This window comes from Mandrillus leucophaeus, unplaced genomic scaffold (genome assembly GCF_000951045.1).
Source record: "Mandrillus leucophaeus isolate KB7577 unplaced genomic scaffold, Mleu.le_1.0 Scaffold721, whole genome shotgun sequence".
NCBI classification, from domain to species: Eukaryota; Metazoa; Chordata; class Mammalia; order Primates; family Cercopithecidae; genus Mandrillus; species Mandrillus leucophaeus.
The window spans coordinates 1,880,829-1,897,405 of NW_012107820.1; the positions used below are offsets into that span (position 1 = coordinate 1,880,829).

Sequence of the window (16,577 nt, forward strand, 5' to 3'; positions counted from 1 at the left end):
CAGAGAAAATGAGATACACGTTCAACTATGACAGAAATATTATCTTAACAAATGTCATTCCTAGAAATAATCAACACAGGTAAAGAATTAGAGATGGGGAAAAGTCAAAAAATGAGAGAGGGGAAGGTTGCAGTGTGGAAAATAGCATTTAAATTCTAACCAAACTAGAATCAGACAGACAGGAAAATCTAAAATAAAATCTGGGAGCCTTGAAGCCAGAGGAAGAATTAAGGAAATCTGTATTCAGGAAGGAAAAGTAGAAGGGGCCTTGAAGTGCAAGTGAATTAAATCAAGAGAGACTGCCAGTTCTAGAAAAAGACAAGTTTCTCCATTCCCTGTAAATGCTCAGGAGTAAACCCTAGGAGTCACAGCTGGGCCAGTCTCAACTCGTACTCTGGGCAATCGAAACTCATTTGCCAAGCAGAGACTTGGATCATACTGCCTAGAACATGCCTACCATTCTTTATTCATTGGAAAGAGTACTGCCACCCAAGTGACTTTTGCAATTGGATAAGAAAGAAAAATAGTGTCTATTCATATTTGCTTATAGTTGTATGAAGAAACTCTGGAAGAAGACACAAGAAATTAATAAAAGTGATATTGGAGGAGGGGATAGGGCAGATAGGATCAGAGATGCAAACAGTACTTTTTATTGTTTTCTTATGTTGCTTTGTGAGTCATGTGGACAAATTACCTATCTTAAACACTGAAAGGGTGAGAATCTGATTATCCTCTCTATGCTGAAAATTCTTCAGATGTTTTCTTCATTAGGAATAATCCTCGTCATCAGCTCTAAAGGCCTGCACAGTTGGCCCTTCCCGTCCTCTTTAGCCTGTCTTCCTCATTATTTTTCTCCAGCATTTGACCTTCCCTACATACTGCCATGCTGCAACCTTGGAGACTTTGCCAATGCAAAAGTCTGACCTCCCTATGAAAATGCACCTTCTTCTGCTATTTAACTACTTAATTTCTTCCTTACCCCCATCCAATCTTCTCCTTGATAGCACTTAACACGGTTGAAGTTTTATATTTTTGTGTGGTTATTGATCGTCTGTCTCCCCCACTAAAATGTGAACTTTTAGAAGGGAGGAACCATCTCAGCTTTTGCACGTAGTGGGCTTAAAACATATCTTCTGTGAATGGATGAAGACATTTAGGTGCTCATTAGGAAAGCTGAATAGTATGGTGGTTAATTTCAATCTCATTTCCACTCATCTACTTACCTGTGGATCCCTGTGTAGTAAGAGTACATTAAATAAAGAAGTTTCTTTTTCTCATGAAAAAAGCCAGGCTTGTATGGTGAGCTGGGCAAAATCTTCACGGGCACTTCCATCTTTTTTGTTGTGCAGCTATAAGCCCAGTGAAAAACCAGGGCCTTTATTACTAAAGAAAAAGGAGAGGACAGATATCCGGGCAATTAACAGTCTTTGCAGTAATGCTTTATAAAGATATTATGGTAAGGATTAAATGTTACATATAAGACTCTCTTAGCATATAGTCAGCACTCAATTAACTATGGCTGTTATTCTCTCTTCAACATATAGGTAATAAATTACTTACCTGAAAGACCTACCCACCCTTGGTTCTTTGGGCTTTTTTCAGCTCTTCATTTCTTTGTCTCTTTGTGCATTCGTAGGTCAGATTACTTGGTTTACTATGTTTGCATACAGTTTACTCTAAATATAGGGAGTACATTTCTGTTTTCCTTTTGATAGTGCATAGAGTAATAGCCCCTCTCTCACCCCATTGGGACTTTGTTGTTCTTAGCCTCTTCATAATTCCTGTTTATGTAAAGTCAGCTTCCCCACAGCCAAGATAAACTCTTTTGATCAAGTAGAGCCACAGATTTATTTTCTTCTCCTTGTGGGTGGTGCCATTTGAGTGTTAATCTGTCTTTCATAAAGCTGTACCTTGACATGTAAGGGGTGAGTGGTAGGGAGTGAGCAAGGAGGTGAAGAGAGAATCTGTGAAAATGAAGTAGGCCAGTGCATGTTTATCTCTGACAGTTTTCTTTATTTCCTGTGAAGGCAATTGACCGAGGCCTGGCTTTTGAACTTGTCTATAGCCCTGCTATCAAAGACTCCACAATGAGAAGGTATACAATTTCCAATGCTCTCAATTTGATGCAAATCTGCAAAGGAAAGGTATGGTTCTATAATTTTAGGATGTTTTTCGCATCTGGCAGTTTATTATTAGTGGTACACTGGAATTGTCAAACTGACTCCTTTTCCTTAATGCAGAATGTTCTCAAAGCATAGGAACAAATTCTCCCATTTCAGTGAGCTCTGCTAGTTTTAAAGGAAAGAAAAATACCAAGGGAAGAATAATATAAGGGAGAAAAAGATGTGTTGGAAGCCATATCTTTTGATAAAAATTTGCAGTTTACATACTGTGAAAGAAAAGTCTAGAATAACAATTGTCCTCACTGAGTTGAATTAAGATTATGTGACCTTTTCATCTTGTTTTTTAAACTTAATTCATCTGTACTAAGACCTGTTAGGAAAACATATTTTGTTTTTTATTACAGATTGCCTTTAGTTTGAAATGAAATCTTTCATTTTTTTCGCCTTAATCATTTACCTTATCTTTAAAAGAAGATGGTATTTGAGCCTTAAATGTTAAAATGTGATTACTGGCTATTTATATTATGAAACTCTCCTTTTTTTTTTTTTGCATTTATCTAAGATTAATGTTAATCACTTTCTATTTTGTAGAATGTAATTATATCTAGTGCTGCAGAAAGGGTAAGTCTAGCATGAAGTACTTTATTTTCATCTTTCAGGTTATAAAACTTTGCAGTTTCTAGGAGATAAATTAAAATAGTAAATGAATATTTGTTACATTTTTTTCTATTTTAACTGCATTTGCTCATTTTAATTGCTAAACAGTAAAATTTATCCCCATTTTCTTTAGGCTTCAACTTTTGTTTATATAATTAGTTTTTCTTTTATACTTTTACAGAATGCTTTTCAAGCTTCTCTTATATTTTCAAAAACTATAAAACCCATCAAAATTATAAGGACTTAAATTTATGTAATTTTTCATTTTTGGATACTTAAATATTCTATTAATTTGCTATAAGTTATTGAAATGTTATAAATAATTTTCTCATATCTACTCTTTGTTCATTTTATTTCAGCCTTTAGAAATAAGAGGGCCATATGACGTGGCAAACCTGTATCCTTTTCTGAGTAAAAGTTGTTGACATTGTCTTCAGGAAATTTTGAATTCAAAGCTGTATTATAGTTGAATGTGGTATTTTTCTCAACCTTTTACTGTAAGTTTACCAATTAATAACTTCAAAAATAAATTGTATAACCTTATAGAGATCTTTATGTTTCTGTTTTTTAATTAATCCTGAGATAGAAAAGAGGAAACGGGGGACTTCATATGATAAAAGCTTAGAGTTAAATGAGTCTTTTCTCAGATGCATGTTCCAGTTGGACTAAGAACTGCTGTTGAATTAATTAACCTCTCAACACGACCAGGTTAGCTGGCACTTTCTGTTATGTTTGTGTTAGTCTCGTGTCCTTGGCTGACTCCGGGTTGAAATCTTTAATGCTCCCCCAAGAGGCTTGCTGTTTGGGCTCTCTGAAAGTGATGCCAAGGCTGCGGTATCCACCAACTGCCGAGCAGCACTTCTCCACGGAGGTAAGCAAGTTCTTCCAGTACAAACTGAATGGTCATGTTAGAAGCAAGTCATTTTTACAGCCATACCTATTTTTATTGCCCTATCCTCCTGAGTTCCTTTGGGGTCATCTTTTCTCAACCTGTTCTAACCATAGCCATCAGTGTTTTCTCACCCTCACTTCAGGCTTTACTTTCTAAAGTTTGTAGAATGAGTATAGTTTTCATTACAGAAAGAGTATTGAATAGTTCCTCCAGCTATACATGTGTGCTCCTGCCCACATTTTGATAGACTTCTAATCTCCCTTCTTCTCCCTCACCAGAGGGCCATACTTTCCCTGTTGAAAATCTGTTTTAGAGAACTGATATATTAAAAATATACATTAAACTATTTATTAGGAAAACAAAAACAGCAAATACATTTTAAAAATCCAACTAACAAAACATAGACTGTAACTTTTACATTTATTATAACTCAGAATGTTTCTTTTCCCATGTTTTCTAACCATGGTCAAGTTGTGTCCAGACTGTACTGTTTTTGTTGTTGTTGTTGTTGTTTTCTGTTTTTAAATAGAGACAGGGTCTCACTATGTTAGCCAGGCTGATCTTGAACTCCTGGGCTCAAGCAATCCTCCTGCCTCAGCCTCCCAAAGTGTAGGATTACAGATATGAGCTACCATGCCTGGCCAGACTGTACCTTTTTTACTTACGTTTTGTATACGTACCTTTTCACTGACTGAATTTCCTATTCATCAGATGTTAAAAATTGAAAGTATGCTGAAACTTTGGAAAATGAAAATGAAATTTTATTAAAACAACTTAAGCTTTTGATCACTGTTTTGTCTTCATTATCTTTATAATCCTTAGGACTAGTTGTAGTGGTTAAGAAGCAATTTCATTGATATCACCCAAATGAATTTTAAACTTCAAAGTAGATCGCTACATATAAACTAAGTTATTTGTCATATGAATAGCTAGGTTATTGAGGGCTTGTGTGTTGGGCTTTATTGATCTGATTTCCACTTGAGAGAACTGCTTACTGTATTGGCTTGCCATAAATTAGATGATTTTTGCTTTTAGTTTCAACATTTTTAGTTTCAGATTTTTGTGTTATGTAGCCTAAAACTCATCACATAAGCTTTAGGAGTGATCAAATTAATTGAGATTTTTTATGATGATTTTCTTGAAATTAGGGAACAGTTGGTTCACACTTTCGTAGTTCTGTCATTATTTTGATCTATTTTAAATAAACAATCATCAAGATTTTGAGTAACAGTTAGGGTTCCAAAATGGACTAAACAAGAAACAGTAACTAAAATACAAATACATATATAATTTTATATATAGGAAAATAGGAAGTCCTGCATTTGACTTTAAGAACTCAACTGTTCAGCATACAATATATAATATGTAATGTATTTTTTTTTTAGAATTTCTTTTTGTGGGTACATGTGTATATATTTATGGGGTACTGAGATATTTTGATATAGGCATGCAATGCATAATAATCACATCATGGAAAATGGGGTGTCCATCCCCTCAAACATTTGTCTTGTGTTATAAAAATCCAATTATGCTTTTTTAGTTATTTTTAAATATACAATTAAGTTACATTGACAATGGTCACCCTATTGTGCTGTCATATACTAGGTCTTGTTCATTCTATTTTTTTTGTACACATTAACCATCTTCACCTCCCCCTCAGCCCCCCACTACCCTTCCCAGCCTCTGGCAACCATCCTTCTACTTTCTGTCTCCAGGAGTTCAGTTGCTTTGTTTTTTAGATCCCACGAACGAGTGAGAACATGTGATGTTTGTCTTTCTGTGTCTAAAATCAGGCTTTTATAGGAGCTAAACTTAAAGAAGACTTGTGAACTTCAGGTGGCATTACCATTCACCCCAGTGTACCCAGGACAGTTCTAGTTTATGCCTGCTGTTTCTGTGACCTTATTAGCACTTCTATTCCCTGAAGAGTGTCCTAAATAGATGATAAAATATGGTTACCCTGGTTTTCGTTGCCATTGGGATCAGTATGAGACGGTAGTGTGATGTGTTCTTAAGATTGCTAATTCAGCTTAGGTAATATTAGAAATAAAGGATTCTGAGGCAAGGAAATGCAAAGCCTCATTATTATACTCTTACTTATGAAATCTCAGCCAGCATCTGTATCATTCTGAGTGCCACATTTGAGAAGGACAGCAGTGCACTGAAACACTATTGGAAAATGTCTACTCGGTCCTTAAAGGGTCTGGAAACCTCATGATGAGAGGAATCATGACAGTGGTGCAGGCATGGATACCTGGCAAGCAGAAGACTTTGGACACATAGTAGTTGGCTTTCAACTTGGAAGGCTTGCCACAGGAAATCAGAATTAGGTTCCTTGGGGGTCCAGAAATCCAGAAAGTAATGAATAGCAATTCTGAGGAGGTTGTATGGAAAGGATAGAGGAAAGAGGCCCAAGGTCAGAGTCTTTGACCTGTGATTGACAAAGTTCATGCTGTCAGTCAGCCCCTGGACCGAAATGAACCTGTTGGGGACACCTGCCTTAGCCCCTTGTGAACAAAATTATTCACTTGTAAATAATCCTTTAGATTTTCCTTGGCAAGATGATTAAAGGAAATACTATATGTGAAAACATTTTGTAAACTAAAGCATACCCAAATGTAACTTCTCGCTGTTACAGAAATGCATTTATTTTTAAAAGACACTAAAGAAATTAATGCATTTTGTTTAAAAGTGCTGATTTTCACAATGTTTTATTTCAGGTGATTTTTAGAGTAAACTTTATGGGTAGAGAATCAGTGATATAAATTAATAGCTATTAAGTGTGACGTTTTTCATTTGGTGAAATGGAAATAATTGACAGTTTTTATTTTGAGGTTCTCATTATATTGACATTTTAATGACCTTGAGAGCAGTTTTATCCCTTTTATAAATAAAAGTGTTTTAAAATAATTGGCAAAGCAGATTTACTAAGTTAATCTTGATAAATGGGAAAATAATGCTTAACACTTTATAGTTGACTTTATTTTTATTACTTGAAATAAGAAATAATTCATAACTAAATTTCTGGTCAAGTTGTTTTGATTGTGCCACCTTTGTAGCTAATGGGTATCTCTCTCCTTCTCCATAATCCCTTTCCCTTTCTAAGAACAGAGTTGGAGTCTATTTTCATGACACTATGGCCTTTCATAAGCTACCCTTCTGGCCTCGTTTTCTCCTAATTTTTTCATATTCCTCCTTCACATCAGCCATGTATTGTCCTCTAAACTGTCTTACCTAGGTTCTTCTTACCTTTCTCTCCATGGCTTTGTAAAGGAATACTTCTCTTTTTCTTATTCCATTTACCCTATTCAGAGTAGTGTCACCTTTATATAATACCTCATTGCTTTATCCAGCAGTTAATTCTTGTGGATGCCTCCACTCCTATTATATTTGCTCTTATTGTGCTTCTCACATGCATGTATTATGGGGAAAAGCACCGACTGTTAGGCATCTTAATACCCTCTGTATATGGACACAGTGCCTAGCCTATTAGTAGGTTTCTGGGAGAAATTGGTTAAATTTAAGTTGAACTCTGCTGCCAACCTAATCTAAGCATTTAATAATTTCTATTAATTCTTTGTTCATTGTCACCAGTTAAAGAGATCAATAAATTTATGAGTTTGATTTTATTCATTAACTCAACTAGTATTTATTGAACACATTTTGCATAACCAAGCCATTGTTGAGTGTTGGCAATATAATACAATTGATTCTTCAGAGGTACCTTGATGTTCTAATGAGAGAGATAGGGTACATGCTGTAAAATGAGGCAAGCATGTGCTCCACTTGGGAGCTGTACACTCGATTGCTGTGTTTGCTCTCTTGATTTGTCTGTCTATCATATATAAAGTATCTGCTACACCAATGTCTATGACGGGGTTCTGGCTACATAAGATGCCATGGACAGACCACTGGAGATAACACTGTCCTGCAGTTTTACCCATGAGGTAATCTTCAGGAATGAATTAGATGTTAATAATATACTGATATTTGTGTATGTTGGGAAAAAAGATAATGACAGTAAATGGCACTAGCACCCATAGCAGTTCATTATGGCTTATCATTTACTAGTGCTGTAAGCCAAAGTAATATGTTAAACCACCTCATTTTAAATTATGTCTTAACTTCAAGCACAATGGTTTCCCTGTTTGTTTTATAGAAACTAGAAAGACTGCTTTTGGAATTATTTCTACAGTGAAGAAACCTCGCCCATCAGAAGGGGATGAAGATTGTCTTCCAGCTTCTAAGAAAGCCAAGTGTGAGAGCTGAAAAGAATGCCCCAGTCTCTGTCAGCACTCCCTCCTTCCCTTTTACAGTTCATCAGCCACAACAGAAATAAAACCTTTGTGTGATTTACTGTTTTCATTTGGAGCTAGAAATCAATAGCCTATAAAAACAGTTTTACTTCCAATCCATTAAAACAACAAATGAAACCTAGTGAAGCATTTTTTTAATAGGCTGCCAGCTTAATGAATTTAGATGTACTTTAAGAGAGAAAGACTATTTATTTCTCCTTTGTGTAAGTGATAAATAACAGCAGATATACTTGAATAGGATGTTTCAGGTATTTTTGTTTTGTTTTGTTTTTGAGATAGGGTCTTGCTTTGTTGCTCAGGCTGGAGTACAGTGGCATAATCACAGCTCACTGCAACCTCAATCCTGGGCTCAAGCGATCCTCCCACTTCAGCCTCTCAAGCAGTTGGAACTACAGGTGTTCTCTACCAGGCCTGGCTATTTTTGTTGTTTTTTTTTTCCCTTGTAGAGACATGGTCTCACTATGTTGCCGAGGCTGGTCTCAAACTTCCAGGATGAAGCCATTCTCCTGCTTTGGCCTCCTCAAGTGCTGGGATTACATGAGCCACCACATGCAGCCAGATGTTTGAATATTTTATGAGCTTCTTTCAAAAGTTTCTTGTTCATACTCAAATAGTAGTTATTTTGAAGATATTCAAACTTACATTGAAGAAGTGACTTAGTTGATCTTGTTTCAAGCTTCTTCCATGTATTCATCAAATCAGCATTTTTTTCTAAAAGAATTGCTATAGAATTTGTGGAACGAGAGAGGATACACATGTGAAATTACACCTGGCCTCTTCCTTCACTGCTTCATACCTATGGGAGGTCTTTGAAATAGGATTCCTTACTTTTAGTTAGAAACCCCTAAAAACCTAATATTGATTTTCCTAATAGCTGTATTAAAAATAGCAAAGCATCGGACTCAGCCAATTTTGGAAATAATTTATTTTTATAATGGGATCATATTAAGTAGAAGTAGCTTTTTACGCAAATATGTACATTTATGCAATATTAATGTAAGGGCTCTAAAACACGATGGAGTGGAGCCAGAGGTATAACTAAATAAGAATTTTTTTTTAAAAAAAGAGAAAACTGTTCTATGGGTTGGATAAAATACAGTTTTAAAAAGAGAAAGCTTTATAACCTCACCAATGAATATAAATGTTTAAATAAAATATTGATTTTAAAAAACCATTAAAACAAAGTACATCATGACCAAGTGAAATTTATTCTTTGTTTTTTTGTTTTTTTTTTTTTTTGGGACAGGGTCTCATTCTGTTGCCCAAGCTGGATTGCAGTGGCACAATCTAAGCTCACTGCAGCCTTTGCCTCTTGGACTCAAGCCATCCTCCCACCTCAGCCTCCCGAGTAAGTGGGACCACAAGCCTGCACCACCACATCCCGGCTAATTTTTGTATTTTTTTTGTAGAGATGGTGTTTCGCCATGTCCAGGCTGGTCTCAAACTCCTGGATTCAAGCAGTCTGTTCGCCTCAGCCTCCCAAAGTGCTGGGATTACAGGCACAGGCACGAGCCACCATACCCGGCCTTCCAGTTCTTTTTAATGCAGTATCCTTTATCGTATTCATAGGTCAAAGAGAAAAATCAGAATATTTTTAATAGATGCCAAAAAGACATTTAATAAAGTTTAAAATCTCCTGATTTTTAAAATGACAACAATAAAAACCCATGGCAAAATTAAAGTAGACAAATATTTTATGCATACATATATATGTTCGTACGTGTCTATTTTTTGTGTATATTAAACATGATGGCTCCAAAAGCATTTTTGACTACCACTTGGCCAATTTGATGGATTAACCTACCCATTCCTTCTGTAAAACTGAGTCCAGTGCTGCTGAGCCCACACACCAAAAGTCTGCCACTTCCTTGTGTGCAGTTTGCTTTTGTCTTCACCCCACTTAAGTTTAGTCAGCTGTGTTTATTCACAAATCTGTTTATGCCAGCTGTATTTAGCATTTTATGTAAATTAATTTTTTAAGTATGAAAATTGATGAACTATTGGGGGCAAATGAAGAATTCCCAGGAAAACTAAGTCAACACTTTGGAAAGGTTTGGAAAAGAGTCATTACAAAGAACTGTCAAATTAGGTGTGAGGAAGATAACAAATTTGGGGGTGATCAGTAAAAACATTGGATTGCTTCGCTAATGTCAAGTTCATTTTCTGCTTTAAAGGGACTAGAATTCAAAAAGGATAACTTTGGATCTCTCGTCAATGTATCCATACTCCCAAGAACAGGCTTTGACCCTTCTTTAAAATTGGTACCCAAGTATACATTCATCTGTTTTAAACTCAAAATGCTTAACAGGATGTATGTTCAATTTTTTGCGATGTCCCACCTGAATTTATGAATTAGTGACATACCAGCTACAGTTACCAGATACAGTAAGATTTTCATGTTACAGAAAGGAGGTAAAATTATTTGCAGATATGACTGTCTTGGAAAACTCGTGAAGTAAATGGGAAAAAAATAGAAATAAGGTGCCTTTCCGCTTATGTCCATGTACTACACATTTGTGTAGTATGTGTTTGCAGTTGTGCCTGCTTTCTATTCATACACGTTTATGCCATTGTTCACAATAGTAGGGCATGATGGCTGATCACCAGTGAATAGCAGAGGCAGGTTTCCTTCTAATATTTACTTTTGTTAAAATGAACCACTGATTTAATGCTGCAAGATGACAATACCTCTACCAAACCAAGATGAAGTTTGGCAGAGTGGCCAATTATGTATAAATACGCAAAAAACAGTTTTGATTAGTAACCTGTTATATAATTTTAAAAGATGACACTATTCACAAAGATGTAAATTACCAAGAAATGTGTAGGGCCTCTATAAAGAAAACTTAATGAAAGTAATAATAAAGGGAAAATAAAGAATACATGGAGAGAGACATTGTTTTCTTGAATGAGACAAATTGCAAATCAAATTCTCCCCCAAATTATGCATTTAACAAAATTTAAAATCAAAATGCCTATAAGTATTTTTTATTTTCTTGTTTATGTATTTGGTCTTTGGACTTGGTATTCTGAAAGAGTAAATATGAGAACTGGAAATTTCAGAGAAAAATCTAATGGGAGGGACTTACAATGCTGAATATTACAGAGTATAACAAAACTAGTACTGTAATTAGAACTAATTGGTGCAGAAATTCAGAACAGTGAAAAGAGCAGAAAGTCCAAGATCACACTTAAGATATAAGAAGAAATGATGGATTGATTGTTCAGTAAGTGATACTGAAATGATTGGTTATCTATTTGGGAGAGGCAGTACAGCATACCAGTTAAGTGCATAGGGGAAAGAAAACTAAATGCATTAAAAACCCAACTTGCTAGTACTCATTAGCTATGACCTTGGGCAAATTATGTAACCTCTCTGTGCCTCACTTCATCTGTTCTCCCTACCTGTGACATTATTGCAAAGGTTAAATAGGTTAATATTTGTAGAAGGCTTACTTTGGACAGGGCCTATCATATAAAATGTACCAACTACGGCCAGGTGCCATGGCTTACCCTTGTAATCCCAGCCCTTCGGGAGGCCAAAGAGGGCAGATCACTTGAGATCAAGAGTTCAAAACCAGCCTGGCCAACATGACAAAACCTCGTCTCTATTAAAAATATAAAATTAGCCAGGTGTGGTGGCACACACCTGTAATTCCTGGTACTCGGGAGGCTGAGGCAGGAAAATTGCTTAAGCCGGGGAAGTGGAGGTTGCAGTGAGCCTAGATCGCGCCACCGCACTCCAGCCTGGGCGACAGAGTCAGACTCTGTCTAAAAAAGAGAAAGTACCAACTATTTTATTATTTATTACTTGGTTATATTAATTTAAATATTGAAGTGTCAGCTATTATTTAGGAAAAAACTAAGTCAAATCTCTATCTCACACCCAATACATACCCATAGTGAATCCAGGTAGATTAAAGTTTTAAATTCTTTTAAAAACTTGTAAAATACTAGAGGAAAATATAAGTTAATTAAAAAATTGATAATCTTGGGTTGGAATAGACCTGCTAAGCATGGTCATCAAAGCCAGAAAACAAAGTTTGATTGATTTGTCTCTACATAACAACAACTGGGAAAGTACATTTACAATGCATATTCCAGGAATGTTTAATATGCTTAGCTTTTAAGAATTTTTTTTTTTTTTTTTAAATACCCGGCATGACATGCTGTTAGCATCCACACAGATCCCCATTCCCAGGGTGGTGTACCTATTTTGCTGGTGCTTCAGATGTTGGATACTAATGACTTCTCTTCACCCTTTTCCAGAGGATTGTCCTGGGCTGATGAGAGTCACTTTACCTGGAGACACCTGGGAAGTTTTGTCTCCTCTGAGGTTGGCCCATGGCCAGTGACTGATGCAGGGCATTACAGCCCAGCCCACTGGCCTCGGTGGTGGTACAATTTATGCTCCTGAGCACCCCATGGGATTACGCTGAGTGTGGATTTCTCCGGAAACCACATATTTGCCTCTTCTGCCCTGTTCTGTTTTTTCTCATTCCCTTGCAGAGGACTCTCAGTAAGTCACTTGCACAAGAATCCTAATTTGAAACACTGCTTCCGGGAGACTTGACTTAGAAAATTGGACAAATAAAGTTGATTTTTTTTTAATGTCCAGTAACATGACAATGCTGAACTTTCCTAGTCATTTAAGGGACAATCACCACAAATATATCTGGCTGATCAGGTTGAAAGTTAAAAGAAAAGAAGATTTATAAAGTGGGTATTTTCAAGGTTGAGGGGAAAGGCAATAACATTGTGGAGGGAGATATAATTTGATGCAAGTCTTATACTTTTTATGTCAATTTATTCTTCAGAAATAAATGGTTAATTATAAAGGGTGGATGGATAAGGATATTCACTGCAACAATGTCTAAAATAATGTGAAAATGGAAACAACCTAAATACCCAATAATAACAGGATTAAATAATCCATTGTACATTAAAACAAAAGAATACTGTCTATAAAGACGTCTAGAATAAGTTGTTCAGTTGAAAAAGATGTAAAGCTAAATACACAATACCCATAATGTGCACAGAAATAATCAGAATGTCATGAAACCAGGATTATTGGTGATGTGTTGCTTCCTTTGTTATTCATTTCTGTATTGGCTTAATCAGTATTGGGTGTTCAAGAGTAGAGGGAAGGCAGTATGACAGATGTTATGACATGGGGAAAAAGCAAAGTACAACAAGAAGACACCTAGGGGAAACTAATAGAATCTAAGGACTCAAGGATGGCTTCCTGGAGGAAATACAGCTAGACCAAAGGGGAGGAATGAGGAGAAGTGATGCGATGGGGCGGAGTGGGCTGCAGTGGGAAGAAGAGACTTCCAGGGAGCTGGCACAGTATGTGAAAACAGTAAAGCAAGTGCCTGGATTTTTTAAGGAACTGAAAATTTAGTTGAGTTGAAATTTAGAGTTTGGCTAGGAAAGTAATGAGAGATAAGAATAAAGAGTTAACAGCAGCCAGATTTTAAGGATTTTATAAGACATTTTTAGGAGTTTTTATTTCATCCTGAGGGAAATGTGAAGCCATCGAAGGGTTGAAAGAGGAGAGTGAGTTGATCAGCATTGCATTTTAGAAAAATCACTCTGGCTGCAACTTGAAAAACGTTCTGGAGGTAAGCAAGCCTGGAGGCCAGGAGCTTGGGAGGACTGTTTGAGTGATCCAGATGAGAAGTAATGGTGACCTGAACCAAGGCAGAGGCACCTAGGATTGGAAGACACAGACAGATCACAGCACTACTTACGTAGTATACTTGGTAAGACCTGGTGGTTGATTGAAAGAGAATGGTGAGGGAAAGAAGGTCAAAAACAACTAGGACTCTCCATTGGCCAGTGTGATGTGCCCTTCACTGGAGAGCAAACACAAAATGAAAGATTGTGGACAAAGAAAGAGTTGAGTCAGTGGGAAGGCAAGGAGAGAACCTTAATTTAAAAAGAAAAAACGACTGTGATTAAAAACGTGAATATTTCCCCCAACGTCTTTATCTTTTCCATTAGCAGAGATAACTAAGAGTTGGTCTTACTCTAATGGGATTTATTCCGTATTGTCCCTCATGCCCTCTAACTAGTTATTAGTGCAAATAGTTATATGTGGCAACACAAAAAAATAACTCTTTATTCTCTTATCTCATGTACCTTCCATGAGGTACTCTTTAGCGGAGTGGATTTGAGGCAGATACCATAAAGAAAAGTTGGTCACGTGGTGGTAGCACATTGAAGTTATGCCACATCAGCACTAGCAGGAGAAATGTCTGTATTGTAGGTGTTTCACTTGGAAGAAATTGGAGGACCTTGAGCCTTAAAAGTCTGACAAACTTAAGCCAGGACCCCTGTGGGGAAGGTAGATGGGTGGACAAACAGGATTGGGAGTCAAAGAGATAACAATGAAATCCCCACTGCCTGCGGGAGGTGGACTCCCTGGATTGGTAAAACACTAGATAGAAAAGTCACAAAAATATTTCAAACCATTCTCACAACTCTGTATGTGTCTATGACCGGATACCTGAAAGACCTTCTGGTTATGGACTATGCATATACACTCTTCCAGATGGTTAGAGGCATATCTAAGAGGTTAACATATATGATCTTGTCCAAAATGGGTCTCTTGGTTCTAGTGTTTCACATCAGACTTCATTGGCTTTCATGTATTTCCACAAGGGCCAAACATTTCTCATATATTTGCTGTATTCCAGAAAGCAGTGTTCCTGCTACCTGGAACACTTGTTGCTTGAATAACTTCTGTTTATCTTTCAGACAAACCCTGAAGGTTACCACCTCAAAGAAGTCTTTATGGAAGCCTCATCATCTTAGACACTCACGGCACTCTGTATTGTTTCCTTCATTGTGTTTACTACAGATGGATACTATGCACTTACGCCTCACTTAACAACAGGGATACATTCTGAACGGTGCATTATTAGACGATTTTGTTGTGTGAACATCACAGAGTGTTACTTACAGAAGTCTAAATGATACGGCCTACTACACACCTAGGCTATATGAGCAATACAGCCTATTGCCCCTAGGCTACAAACTTGTACAACACGTCACTGTACTGAATACTGTAGGCAACTATAACACAATGGCAAGTGTTTTGTGTCTCTAAACAGAAAAGGTAATGCACTGTACTATGATGTTACAGCAGCTAGGATGTCACTATCAATAGAAATTTTTCAGCTTCATTTTAATTTTATGGGACCATCCTTGTATATGTGGTCCATTGTTGACGAAACATCATTCTGTGTCACATGACTATATATTTATTCCTTATTATTCCTTTAATATTCATCTCTTCCAGGAGGGCATGTCAGGGACAATCTCTTTTTCTCACCACAGGTCTTAGGACCTGGCCTAGCACCTGGCCAAGAACTACTGGCATACTTTCTTTTATTGTGCTTCAATTTATTGTGCTTTGCAAATATCGAATTTTTTACAAATTGAAGATTTGTGCCACCTCTGTAAACAACAAGTCTGTTGGTGCCATTTTTTCAGTCATGTGCCTGTTTTCTGTCTCTCTCATGTTGCATTTTGGTAATTTTCACAATATTAAAAACTTTTTCATTATTATTATATGTGTTTTGTTGGTTAGTGTTCTTTGATTTTACTATTATAACTTTTAGGTAGCCACAAATTGCACTCATATCGGACAGTGAACTTAATCTATGAATGTTGTGCGTGTTCTGACTCCTCCACCGGCCAGCTTTCCCCATTTCCCTCCCTCTCTCCAGGCCTCCCCATTCCTTGAAACAAGACAATATTGAAATTAGGCCAATTAATAACCCTACAACGGCCTCTAAGTGTTCAAGTGAAAGGAAGAGCCACACATCTCTCACTCTCAATCAAAAGCTAGAAATGATTAACCTTATTGAGAAAAGCATGTAGAAAGCCAAGATAGGCTGAAAACTATGTCTCTCAAGTTGTGAATGCAAAGGAAAAGTTCTTGAAGGAAATTAAAGCTGCTACTCCAGTGAACACACAAATGATAACAAAGCAAAACAGCCCTATTGCTGAATGGAGAAAGTTTTTGTGGTCTGGATAGAACACCAAACCAGTTATAATAATGCCTTAATCCAAAGCCTAATCCAGAGCAAGGCCCTAACTCTTCAATGCTATGAACGCTGAGAAGTGAGGAAGCTGCTGAAAAACAGTTGGAGAACTGCAGCGGAAGTTGGTTCATGAGATTTGAGGAAAGAAGTCATTTCTGTAACATAAAAGTGCAAGGTGAAGCACAAGTGCTCATAGAGAAGCTACAGCAAATTATCCAGAAGATCTAGCTAAAATAACTGATTAACATGGCTACACTAAGCAACAGATTTTCAATGTAGATGAAACAGCCTTCTATTGGAAGACGCCCTATAGGACTTTGATAGCTACAGAGGAGAAGTCAGTGCCTGGCTTCAAAGCTTCAGAGCTTTGACTCCTTTGTTAGTGGGTGATTTTAAGTTGAAACCAATGCTTATTGACCATTCTGAAAATCCTAGGATTGTTAAGAATTATGCTAAATCTACTTTGCCTGTGCTCTATAAATTGGACCACAAAGCCTTGGGGATAGCACATCTTTTTACATCATGATTTATTGAG

At 36.7% G+C, this 16,577-nt stretch overlaps 1 protein-coding gene across 3 annotated transcripts in view; it reads left to right on the top strand.

Annotated features, from left to right (window-relative positions):
- The window catches only part of RPP30 (ribonuclease P/MRP 30kDa subunit), a 36,677-nt gene extending 21,114 nt beyond the window's left edge, over positions 1-15,563 (top strand). The window contains exons 7-14 of one of the 3 annotated variants that reach the window (XM_011965372.1): positions 2,028-2,144; positions 2,715-2,744; positions 3,140-3,177; positions 3,572-3,651; positions 7,832-7,930; positions 9,235-9,336; positions 10,163-10,245; positions 15,331-15,563. In XM_011965372.1, the coding sequence (XP_011820762.1) occupies positions 2,028-2,144; positions 2,715-2,744; positions 3,140-3,177; positions 3,572-3,651; positions 7,832-7,930; positions 9,235-9,336; positions 10,163-10,185 (489 nt within the window). In that variant the 3' untranslated portion in view covers positions 10,186-10,245; positions 15,331-15,563. Of the gene's footprint in view, positions 1-2,027; positions 2,145-2,714; positions 2,745-3,139; positions 3,178-3,571; positions 3,652-7,831; positions 8,240-9,234; positions 9,990-10,162; positions 10,246-15,330 lie in introns of those variants that run through there. The other 2 variants (XM_011965371.1, XM_011965373.1) reach the window with 2 other exon arrangements.
- The last annotated feature ends 1,014 nt before the right edge of the window (positions 15,564-16,577 follow it).